The sequence below is a fragment of the Ahaetulla prasina genome, chromosome 3 (assembly GCF_028640845.1).
Source record: "Ahaetulla prasina isolate Xishuangbanna chromosome 3, ASM2864084v1, whole genome shotgun sequence".
Lineage (NCBI taxonomy): Eukaryota > Metazoa > Chordata > Lepidosauria > Squamata > Colubridae > Ahaetulla > Ahaetulla prasina.
In genome coordinates, this window is record NC_080541.1 from 12,249,394 (window position 1) to 12,261,950 (window position 12,557).

Below are 12,557 nucleotides of genomic sequence, written 5' to 3' on the forward strand. Positions count from 1 at the left end.
GGCAATACGAATAGTATATTTTCAGAAATTTAAATTGTCACGGGGAATTTTATGAAAACCTAATGAAAATGTTTTTAAATAATGCTATGAAATTTTTTTTTAAAGTCAATTTAATTAAAAAAAAGGAAAGTGCTTCAGTATCGGACAAATCCCCTACCGCCCACCATGAAAGCTGGAACGCCCATTAGTGGGCGGTAGGGACCAGGTTGACTCCCACTGGTCTACTCCATGTTCTTTGCTTGGAGGATCAGCAAAATGATTGATTTGTCTGATCTGAACCGTTTTGGTTATGTGATTGTAGTGGTTATACACCAGACTAGAAATCAGGAGACAGTGAGTTCTAATCCCATGTAACTCATGAAAGCCTGCTGGGTGACTTTGGGCCAATCACTAGGAGACTGTGAGTTCTAGTCTAACATTAAAATAGAATAGAATAGAATAGAATAGAATAGAATAGAATAGAATAGAATAGAATAGAATAGAATAGAATAGAATTTTTTATTGGCCAAGTGTGATTGGACACACAAGGAATTTGTCTTGGTGCATATGCTCTCAGTGTACATAAAAGAAGAGATACGTTCATCAAGGTACAACATTTACAACACAATTGATGGTCAATATATTAATATAAATCATAAGGATTGCCAGCAACAAAGTTATAGTCATACAGTCATAAGTGGAAAGAGATGGGTGATGGGAACAATGAGAAGATTAATAGTTGTGCAGATTTAGTAAATAGTTTGACAGAGTTGAGGGAATTATTTGTTTAGCAGAGGAAAAAACTGTTCTTGTGTCTAGTTGTTCTGGTTATAAAAACCAGCTGGATGAGTCAGTCACTCTCTCTCAGTCCAACTGACCACAGAGGGTTGTTGTTATGGGAAAAATAGGAAGAGAAAGGAGTATTAGATACGTTCACTGCCTTGAGTTTCTTATAAAGCAATAAAGGTGAGATAAATCTGGGGAAAAAAATTCTAGAAGAGAGGGAAAAACCCGAGCAACTATCCTCTAGGTGCCCAGCACCTAATTGTCATTTACCTTAAAAGCAAATGATTCATTTAAACCGTAAATCTCTTGAGTCGTCAATGTGCTTTTAAAAGAATCTTTGGGTTTGTACAATCCTGATCCAAGAACTTTCCCATGTTTAAATCGAGATGATGATCATTATAAAAACCAGTGCCGTTCTTTTTTTTAAAAAAAGAAAATCTACAAACACACCAAAGAAGAGTGGGTTGGAATCATGACAATTAAGAGACCAATATATGTCCTAAACATTCAGCTGGGACCTTCTCCAATTAAGAATGCGCACTAAGCAGCTGAGTCTCTAATTAGGAACCCCAAAGAGAAAATCTTGACGGCTTGATGAACAGCCTAGCTCGAAATGAACACAGTGATTCATGTCTTTGACAGCTGCCTTTATCATCAGTAGAAATGCAGGCATCCTGCAAATGCCGTCTGAATATACAGGCAGCCCGGCATCAAATTACTCTGTGCATGCTGCATTGGATTTAAATCACCTAACTCTGGGTACATGAGGTCAGTTTATTAGTTTGCCAAATCAGAGTGCCAGCTGTTCAAACTGATTGCTTAATGTTCCTTTGCAAGAGGGAGCAGAAGCGAAGACTATTCATCTCAATCAGGCTCCTGCAAGACAAAGAATAAAATGCTATTGCAAAACATTTGCTTGAGTCTAACCTTTCCTGATGTTGTATAAAAGCATTGGGATTTTCCTGGGCATGTTATCTGGAAATTATGGGAGTTTAGGACTGTCACAGCTCGTTATCCCAAAAAAGTTTGCTTCGGTCTGATAGAAGTTAAGAGATAGGAATACATTTCCCTCCGCTAACAACAGTAGTACTTATTTTCAGGGACGTGGCAATATATGTACATAAGCCACATGATATTAGATGCCCTTTTCAGTCCAATGTACAAACTGGTTAACAATAAAATAAGACAAATATATAAAAAAGATGCTAACACTCTAGTAAGAATGCAGAGAAGAGCAACAAAAATGATAATGGGACCGGAGTCTAAAACATATGATGTGTTTTATGAGTGATTGCAGGAACTAGGTACGTCCAGCCTAATGAAGAAAAGGACAAGGAGTGACATATTAGTAACCTTTCAATATTTGAGGGGCTCTTAACAGATGAGAGGGATGCGGTGGCTCAGGGGCTAAGACAGCTGAGCTTGTTGATCGAAAGGTCGGCAGTTCGGTGGTTCGAATCCCTAGTGCTGCCGTATAATGGGTTGAGCTCCCGTTACTTGTACCAGCTTATGCCAACCTAGCAGTTTTGAAAGCACGTAAAAATGCAAGTAGAAAAAATAGGGACCACCTTTGGTGGGAAGGTAACAACGTTGCATGTGCCTTTGGCATTGAGTCATGCCGGCCACATGATCATGGAGACGTCTTCGGACAGTGCTGGCTCTTTGGCTTTAAAACGGAGATGAGCAGCGCCTCCTAGAGTCGGCAATGACTAGCACGTAAGTGCGAGGGAAACCTTTACCTGACAGATGAGAGGAGGGGGGGTGATCTATTCTCCAAAGCACCTGAGGGCAAGACAAGAAATAAGGAATGGAAAACTATCAAAGAGCGATCCAACCTAGAATTAAGGAGAAATTGCCTGACAGTAAGAACTATTAATCAGAGGAACTGTTTACCTTCAGAAATTTTAGGTGCTCTATGATAGGAGGTTTTTAACAACAGATTGAACAGCCGCTTGTCCGGAATGGTATTGTTGGGGCTCCACCCCCCCACCCCCTGGGGCCTGGTCCCCTGCCAGAGAGTGACTCAAAGAGTGAGGGGGAAGGGCCGTCAGGGCTCCCTTCTGCAGGGCCGGCTTCCCTGGCTCAGCTCCAGGAGCAAGAGACAGGCCAGGTGGAAGAAATAACGAGGCCTCTGTCTCCTGTATCTCCCCCCGCCCAGGCAATGCTCCCAGACCCAGCTGAGGACAATCAGTCCTGGTTGGACCCTAGGTTTCATAGACAGGAGAGGCGGGAACAACAGAAGCAGGGGGAGCAGGCCTAGAAAGTGCTGAGTCACGGAGCCACACCCCACAGGGTATAAAAGCAGAAGGGGCTGCTATACTACTCCGTGGCGAACAAATCAACTGCTTAGAGAGAACTTGAGCTGAAGTACTGTTTGTTCTTGGTTTCCTGGTTGACTCGCCGGCATCAAGAAAAGATAACAGAGAAACTTGGCAGACGCTCGCTAGTTTGCTGCCAGAGCTGATAGCTGCCGTGGAGTGAATTGCTGGCTAATTAAGTCATCGCTTGTGCCTCCCAGACTGGTGGTGGTGGGGAAAGAACAGGTATAGTGTCTCCTGCTTGAGCTGAGAGTTGGGCAAGAAGACTTCCAAGGCCCCTTCCAACTCCGTTATTCTGTAATTCTGTAACCTACTACTAAAAATCGACTTTGTATATAGATGATTCTCGACTTAACGATGGATCTAGAAAAGGAAATTTGCGACTTAAATTCAAAGTTCCAACCTTCGGCATCCCCTCCATGGTCATGGGACCCAACGTACGGTGCTCAACAGCACAGCTTCATTTATGGATGCTTGGAGCATCCTATGCAGGGGTGGGGTGCTACCGGTTTAACAACCAGTTCGCTAAACAGCTGAGGTCGGCAATTCACTGTGGCGCGCTGATCAGCTGGGCCTCGGAAATGGAAATATAGGTGAGTATAATGCAGGGGCAGGCGGGCAGGCCCACTTAAAAATCGGAGCGAACTGGTTCACTCATGGCTGAAAGTCGGAGCTAACGGTTCACGCGAACTGGTCCAAATCAGTAGAATCCCACCACTGGTCATATGGTCCCATTTTACAATCGACAAAACCACACCCACGGCAAACCCCTGGTTCAGTTAACAACTACAACACAAAGAGTTTTAAAAGACTTTGCACAGTGCTGACAGCCGCCATCTTTGCGGTGCCAACCCATTTTACAACCGTTATGGCGTATGATTGTAATGGGCCAGCTTCATTACGGTCATAAGTTTTTTTTATTTTATTTTTTTATTTGCATTTATATCCCGCCCTTCTCCGAAGACTCAGGGCGGCTTACACTATGTCAAGCAATAGTCTTCATTCATTTGTATATTATATACAAAGTCAACTTATTGCCCCCAACAATCTGGGTCTTCATTTTACCTACCTTATAAAGGATGGAAGGCTGAGTCAACCTTGGACCTGGTGGGGCTTGAACCTGCAGTAATTGCAAGCAGCTGCTGTTAATAACAGACTGTCTTAGCAGTCTGAGCCACTCAAGGACCCTCAACTTTACTCACAAAGCTAATCTTATTTTGTTAAATGACAGTTGTCTAAATTACTGTATTTTTCGGAGTATAAGACGCACCTTAGGTTTTGGGGAGGAAAATAAGAAAAAAAGCTGATTGGCAGGTGGATCAGCCTCCCGGAATACCCCCAGTCAGCTGTTCCCAGGGGTGAATTTTAGCAACAGGTTCCTTGATTGTGAGCTCTGTGCCTTGCTTTTTTTTTTTTTTTTTGCTTTTTTTTTCCTGCCTCTGAAAGCCTCCAAAACAGAGCTTCAGAAAAAAAGCCTCTGAAGCTCTGTTTGGGGGCTTCTTTTCTGAAGCTTCATTTCTAATGGCTTTTTTCCAGCCTCTGAAATGGCCATTAGAGAAGCTGGAAGGGACTACATTCGGAGGATAAGATGCAGCCAGATTTTCACTCTCTTTTTTTGGGGTAGGGGGGAAAGGTGTGTCTTATACTCTGAAAAATATGGTATACCTTGGTCAGATTGTAATTTGTTGAATGGACAGTAATGCCTAATAATCGTATACTCAGATACTGTAAACAGGTGGTAGTCAACCTGGTCCCTACTGCCCACTAGTGGGCGTTCCAGCTTTCATGGTGGGCGGTAGGGATTTTGTCCGATACTGAAGCACTTTCCTTTTTTTTTTTAATTTAATTGACTTTTTAAAAAAAAATCATAGCATTATTTAAAAACATTTTCATTAGGTTTTCATAATTTATGCTTCTATGTATGCAAAGTATAAATAAAAAGGTAGATTTAACTACAGTAATAGAATAGAATAGAATAGAATAGAATAGAATAGAATAGAATTTTTATTGGCCAAAGTGTGATTGGCCAAGTGTGATTGGACACACAAGGAATTTGTCTTGGTGCATAGGCTCTCAGTGTACATAAAAGAAAAGATACCTTCATCAAGGTACAACACTTACAACACAATTGATGTTAATTAATTAAGTTAGTTAATTAAGTTGATTTATAAAGATTTATTCTGCCAAACTTAGCAAAAGTCCGACATAAAGTATTTGGTAAGTAATTATTATTATACGCTTTAACTTGCAGTAACTCTGCTTTATAAATTTTATAAAGTAAAGTTACTTCCCTACTTTATAAATCACCATTACTGTGGAACCGGTGGGCGCTTAGAAAATTTTGCTACTAACAGAGATACAAAAGTGGGCGGTAGGTATAAAAAGGTTGACTACCCCTGCTGTAAACTCTCCCAGTACAGATAGCTCTCAACTTACAACAATCCACTTAGTGACCGTTAAAGTTACGACAACACTGGAAAAAGTGACTTATGACCATTTTTTACACTTATAACCATTGCAGCATCCCCATGGTCACGTGATCAAGATTCAGACACTTAGCAATTGACTCATATTTATGACGGTTTCACTATCCCGGGGTCGTGTGATCGCCTTTTGTGAACTTCTGACAAGCAAACTCAACGGGGAACCCAGATTCACTTAACAACCGTGTTACTAACTTAATAACTGCAGTGATTCACTTACGAACTGGGCAGGAAAGGTCGTAAAATGGGGAAAAACTCACTTAACAAATATTTCACTCAGCAACAGAAATTTGGGGTTGAATTTTGGTCGTAAGTAGAGGGCTACCTGTACAATTTTTTTCCCCCTAGATCTAAAGTTTGTCCAACTAATGAACAATGGAGATAAGAGTTGCAAAATACTTGTGAATTATTGCGCTTTGATTTCTCCTGTCTGTAGACCAGGAACCTCCAAACTTTGCAACTTTAAGACTCCTGGACTTCAACTCCCAAAATTTCTCAGCCAGCCAAGGTTGGAGACCCCTGCTGTAGACCACAGCAACTGGGAGATGGACCTTTTCTTCCAACCTCACATAGCTCCACTCTGTGATTTGCTTATGAACATGTTGTTGGGGAAATCATGTATTGTTTGATGAGAGAAAGGGTCTCTTATATCAGAGGTCTCCAACCTTGGTCACTTTAAGACTTGTGGACTTCAACTCCCAGAGTTCCTCAGCCAGCAAAGCTGGCTGAGGGACTCTGGGAGTTGAAGTCCACAAGTCTTAAAGTGGCCAAGGTTGGAGACCCCTGTCTTATATTGTCAGCCCTTCTGAATGGGATAGATAGGTCAGGGGTCTGCAAACTTGGCTCTTTTAAGACTTGTGGACTTCAAATTTGCTGGCTGGCTGGCTGGTTTCAGCTTTGCTGGCTGAGGAACTCTTGTTGAAGTCCACAAGTCTTAAAAGAGCCAAATTTGCAGACCCCTGGGATAGGTTGTCCTCAGTTTGTAGATCATCCATTTCTGAGGCCCCTGGTCTACAAGTAGCAGAAATTAAGCTCAATAAATCACAGACATTTTTTCTTATCTCCATTGTTCATTAGTTGGACAAACTTTAGATCTAGGGGAAAAAAAACATAGGTTGTCCTCTTCTTATGACCAAAATCCATCCCACAATTCCTGTTGCTAAGTGAGATATTTGTTAAGTGAGTTTCCCCCCCATTTTATGACCTTTCTTGCCCAGGGAAAAGATCTACAGGTAATCCTCTACGTATGACCAAAATTGAGATATTGGTTATGTGAGTTTTTCCCCATTTTACAGCCTTTTCTGCCCCTGAAAGAAGGAAGCGTCTCGTCATTTCATAAAGCCAAATAGACAAATAAGTCACTTGCTTTTGTGCTTAATCTGTACCATTTTTAAACCATTCAAACACGATGATTAGTCACGCACTGACTACCTACCATGTTGTCAACACCTTCAGGAATCTCGGCAGACTACTTGCCGACTAATTTTGTCTCTGAGCTGCATTGCGAAATAGATTTGTCTCATATGTCGAATTAAACCAATTTCTTTACATTGGCAGAGCGGTTACCTTGGCCTGCCTAAAAAACAACAACCCGAATTTCACCTCTAGAATTCACCACCTTGTACAAATAACCAACGATGCATACCAGAAGTCAGGATTCAACTTCCTCTCTCCATTCTGGCCCGTTTGTGTCACATTCTTAGAAGTACTTAATTAAAAAGGAATTAAAACAAAGAAAAAATAAGAACAAGCCGTGAAATCCTTCACGCAGTAATTGCTTTAACACCCGTTGCAAGTTGCCAATGAATGCCTTCCACAAATTAATGGGCATTATTGATCTGAGGATAGATCCAGTGTAAGCACCTGACTAACGAGAAGAGAAAGCAAAGAAGAACCATTTATGGCAGTGGTAGTCAACCTGGTCCCTACCGCCCACTAGTGGGCGTTCCAGCTTTCATGGTGGGCGGTAGGGGTTTTGTCCGATACTGAAGCACTTTCCTTTTTTTTTAAACTTTAACTGACTTTTTAAAAAAAAATTCATAGCGTTATTTAAAAACATTTTCAATAGGCTTTCATAAAATTCCCCGTGACAATTTAAATTTCTGAAAATATACTATTTGCATTGCTCGCGCATAAGTTTAGTTCGCGCTATATAAGTGAAACTAAATGGTGCTATAGTGCGACCGCAAACAAAAGAGTCTCATCCCAGAATATCTTGCGCATCTCCCCCCACACCACCCAGCTGTAACAGGCAAGCAGAGCTGGTAGCCGGCGGCTCCCCCCAAACCCAATCCACGATGTGCAAGAGGTATGCGCAGATGACAATATATAGCGCATTACTGTGGAGCTGGTGGGTGGTTAGAAAATTTTACTACTAACAGAGATACGAAAGCGGGTGGTAGGTATAAAAAGGTTGAATACTCCTGATTTACAGGAAGAGATCAGGCAGATCAAAAATGAAAGGATAATTCTTTGCATCGGACTGAGAAGCTTTCGGCTTCCCCAATCTCTTGTATTTGTTGTCATAAATTGTCTTCTGTGTTTATTTATTTATACAAATTTCTATGGCCACCCAACTCACTCTTAGTGACACTGGACAGTTTACAGGGATTAAAAAATCCAGTTGCTTCATTAAAAGCAATAACCTGTAACCCACTGTTACAACAATCACCTAAGCCGTTTGATGGGCTCCATAAGGAGTCTGGTGGCACTCATGGTGAAGATGCTGGTTTGGAGGTTAGCGAACTTGTGTTCGAGATCCAAGTGCTGATGTGAGGCAGGGTGAGCTCCTGTCCTTCGCTCCAGCTCCCGCCGAGGACGTAAAAGGAGCCCTCAACTGGGCATCTCCTGGGCACTGGCTAATCCTTTCAACCACTGGTGGGATCCTGCCGGTTTAACAACCGCTTCGGTGATTGCGCCTATTCGCTCGCATGCGTAGCTTTACAAAAACTTACCTTCCGCTTTACCGCTGGAGAGTAACACAGCTGAGGCACAGCAATCCACCCTGCTGCGCAAATCATCTGAGAAGATATAGGTAAAGTAAAGCGCAGGGGCGGGTGGTTGGTCCCACCTGATCGTCGGAGCTACCGGTTCACTCGAACCGGTCCGAACCGGTAGAATCTCACCCCTGCTTTCAACACAGAAGCATCTCGGTGTTTCTGACAAGAGTGTGATGTGATGGGCTCCATCCCTCTCTGGCCCGTTGGCAAAACCGGGTCTTCAGGGCTTGTGAAAAGGGTGTCAAAGTGGGGCCCAATTTTATCTCCACAGGGATGATGTTCCACAAGGAGGGAGCCACCGCAGAGAAGGCCCTTGTTGGTCCCGTTAGATCAGGGGTGGGCAACCGTGGCAGCTTTACTTTACTGTGGAATTCAGCTGAGGAATCCTGGGGGCTGAACGTCCACAGGTCATAAAGTTTCCATAGTTGCCCACCTCTGCGCTAGATGGACCTCCCTTTTACAAAGGTTTTCTTTTTCAACAAAGCCAAGGGTGAAACCTCACCATCCTGTGGCTGGTAAACGTGAAAGAAAGCTACTCATCATTCTCTTTTATGTTCTTTTTTTTTTTTGTATTTGCCCTTTTAGGTAATGATTCTGATGTTGACCTTGACAGGAAGGAAGATGAGCGAGAAAAGCCATCCAAGAGGCAGCGGGTACAAAGGACTGAGAAAAGTCTTTCCTCAAAAGAAGCAGACTCAGGAGCTAAGAATCCGATTATAAGTGTGGTTTTGACGGCCCACGAAGCAATTCCAGGTAACCACAACTATTTCAGAGGGGCGGGAAGGGGAGGATTTTTGTCTTTCTTTCTTTCTTTCTTTCTTTCTTTCTTTCTTTCTTTCTTTCTTTCTTTCTTTCTTTCTTTCCTTCCTTCCTTCCTTCCTTCCTTCCTTCCTTCCTTCCTTCCTTCCTCTCCTTCTCTCTTTCCCTTTTTCTCTTCCTTCCTTCCTTTTCCTCTCTTCCCTCCCATTCTCTTCTTCCTCCCTCCCTCCCTCCCTCTTTCTTTCTTTCTTTTTCTTTTTCTTCTCTTCCTTCCTTCCTCTTATTCCTTCCTTCCCTTTTCTCTATCTTTCTTCCCTCCCTCCCTCCCTCCCTCCCATCTTTCTTTCTTTCTTTCTTGGGCTGAGAGAGAGAATAACTGGCCCAAAGTCACCCCACGGCTTTCATGGCTAAGGTGGGACTAGAATTGACAGCCTTCCAACTCCTAGCCTGGTGCTTTAATCACTAGTTAAAGTGGTTTAACCACTAGTCCAGATTGGCTCTCATTAAATGCCACATTTCTTTCATATAGTTAGACCAGGGGTTGTCAACCTTTTTATACCTACCGCCCACTTTTGTATCTCTGTTATTAGTAAAATTTTCTAACTGCCCACCAGTTCGTGCTCACTCTCACAAATCTAACTGCGTACTGACCAGTGCGACTGCAAACAAAAGAGCCTGCGCCGTGTATCATTGTCTGCGCATACCTCTCGCACATCGTGGATTGGGTTTGGGGGGGAGGCGCTGGCTACCAGCTCTGCTTGTCTGTTACAGCTGGGTGGTGTGGGGGGAGATGCATGAGCTATTCTGGGACGAGGCTCTTTTGTTTGCGGTCGCACTATAGCGCCATTTAGTTTCACTTACGTAACGTGAACTAAACTTATGCGCGGGCGATACAAATAGTATATTTTCAGAAATTTAAATTGTCACGGGGAATTTTATGAAAACCTAATGAAAATGTTTTTAAATAATGCTATGAAAATTTTTAAAAAAGTAAATTAAATTTAAAAAAAGGAAAGTGCTTCAGTATCGGAGAAAACCCCTACCGCCCACCATGAAAGCTGGAACACCCACTAGTGGGCGGTAGGGACCAGATTGACTACCACTGGGTTAAACCCTCACGTGCTATGCAATTATGGATGTAAAGGAATCTGCTTCCTTACAGTTGCATTTCAGTATAAAATATACAGCTTTTTTTTTTGAAAGTTTTTTTTATTTTTTTTAGACAAACAAATATAAAAACATCTCCAATACAAATATAGTGTGTTGGTTGATTGATTACAAATCTTTTGTGCAATTTCAGCATATACGTAACATACGATTTATCTAGTTTTACGTTTTATCAATCTGGTTGATAGATGTCCAAGTACCGTATATACTCGAATATAAGCCGATCCGAGTATAAGCCGAGGTCCCCAATTTTACCCCAAAAAACTGGGGTAAACTGGGGACTCGAGTATAAGCCGAGGGAGGGAAATGAGGCAGCTACCGGTCAGGGAAAGCCTCCCTCCCTCAGCCGAGAAGGCTGGCGGGTCCCCCGCCCCGCCCTCTCACTGCACCGGCAGGGCTTCCCCGCGCTAATGCAAAAGCCCGCCAAGTTTGCACCATCCGGTATAATGTGAAAAAAAGAAAAGAAAAAAACTCGAGTATAAGCCGTATATACTCGAGTATAAGCCGAGGGGACGTTTTTCAGCACAAAAAACATGCTGAAAAACTCGGCTTATACTCGAGTATATACGGTATTTTGGTCAGTTAATCATTTAATTAACTATAAGTATTTCTTCCCTCATTTCATGTAAAGTAGTCCAAGTTTTATGTTAATCATATTACATCATTCATTTCATCATCTTAAATCAGTATGTATTTCAACAATTCTTCCATTATAAAAACCTCTCTCAAACTTCACTAGTCCAGATCGGCTCTCGCGAAATGCCACATTCCTTTCATATAGTTAGGCCCTCACGTACTATGTAATTATGGATGTAAAGGAATCTGCATCCCTACAGCGGCATTTCAGTATAAAATATACAGCTTTTGACCCAAGAGCTAGAAGATTTTGCCAAATCATGGGAAAAAACGGGGGCTCGCTTCTTCTCTGCTCATTAGACTTGCAAAGTGGGGGAAAAAAATTGAAATTATGGATGGTAAACTTAGTCGCCTATAAATAATGCAGAATTCTCGGTGGCTGAGTCTTGGAGCTCGACTTTGAGTGGTACAAATAAGGGTTTGAGGGCCCCTAAAGGGTTTTCTGACCCACATAAGCTTTAATTCTTAGAAGAATCAACTTTAAGTTCCACTAATGGGCTCATGTGCATTTAGGTTAATTGCGCAGAGCATAGGAATTACATGGGTGACCTGGTCTAAGAATGGTCTTTAAATCTTTGCCAGATTGGAAGAACAGAGCATCTCATGCTACAGCAACTCCTTTCTTTCTGGGTTGTGCAAATTTTGCCTTTTGACTGCACAAAATAACATTATTCCAGTACATGGAACACGCCTGATTTGAACGATAGATATGGACTTCTTTTTACTCAACCGCTAATAATAATAATAATAATAATTTAATTTTTATACCGCCCTTCTCCCGAAGGACTCAGGGCGGTGAACAGGCAAATAAAATAATACAATATATTACAATAAAACACATTTTAAAAAACTTATTCAAAATAGCCTAAATTTAAAATACCATACAAAATATAAAAAAATAAACCCCAATAAAATCCATATTTAAAAACTCTATTTAAGCCAGTCCTGCTCGAAGAATAGATATGTCTTCAGCTCGCGGCGAAAGGTCCGGAGGTCAGGAAGTTGTCGAAGTCCTGGGGGAAGCTCGTTCCAGAGGGTAGGTGCACCCACAGAGAAGGCTCTCCCCCTGGGGGTCGCCAGCCTACACTGTTTGGCTGACGGCACCCTGAGAAGACCCTCTCTATGGGAGCGTACCGGCCGGAGGGAGGCATGTGGTAACAGAAGGCGGTCCCGAAGATATCAAGGTCCTATGCCATGGAGCGCTTTAAAGGTGGTAACCAACACCTTGAAGTGCACTCGGAAAACCACAGGTAGCCAGTGCAGCCTGTGCAGGATCGGTGTTATATGGGAGCCACGAGTGGCTCCCTCTATCACCCGCGCGGCCGCATTCTGAACCAACTGTAGTCTCCGGGTGCACCTCAAGGGGAGCCCCATGTAGAGAGCATTGCAGTAGTCCAGGCGAGAAGTGACGAGGGCATGAGTGACCGTGC

General features: G+C 42.6%; 1 protein-coding gene across 2 annotated transcripts in view; it reads left to right on the forward strand.

The window, feature by feature from the left end:
• The window catches only part of ZFAT (zinc finger and AT-hook domain containing), a 210,901-nt gene that overhangs the window by 85,476 nt on the left and 112,868 nt on the right, over nucleotides 1–12,557 (forward strand). For both annotated transcript variants that reach the window (XM_058175106.1, XM_058175105.1), the window contains exon 4: nucleotides 9,151–9,318. In XM_058175106.1, coding sequence (XP_058031089.1) covers nucleotides 9,151–9,318 — 168 coding nt within the window. The remainder of the gene's footprint in view (nucleotides 1–9,150; nucleotides 9,319–12,557) is intronic.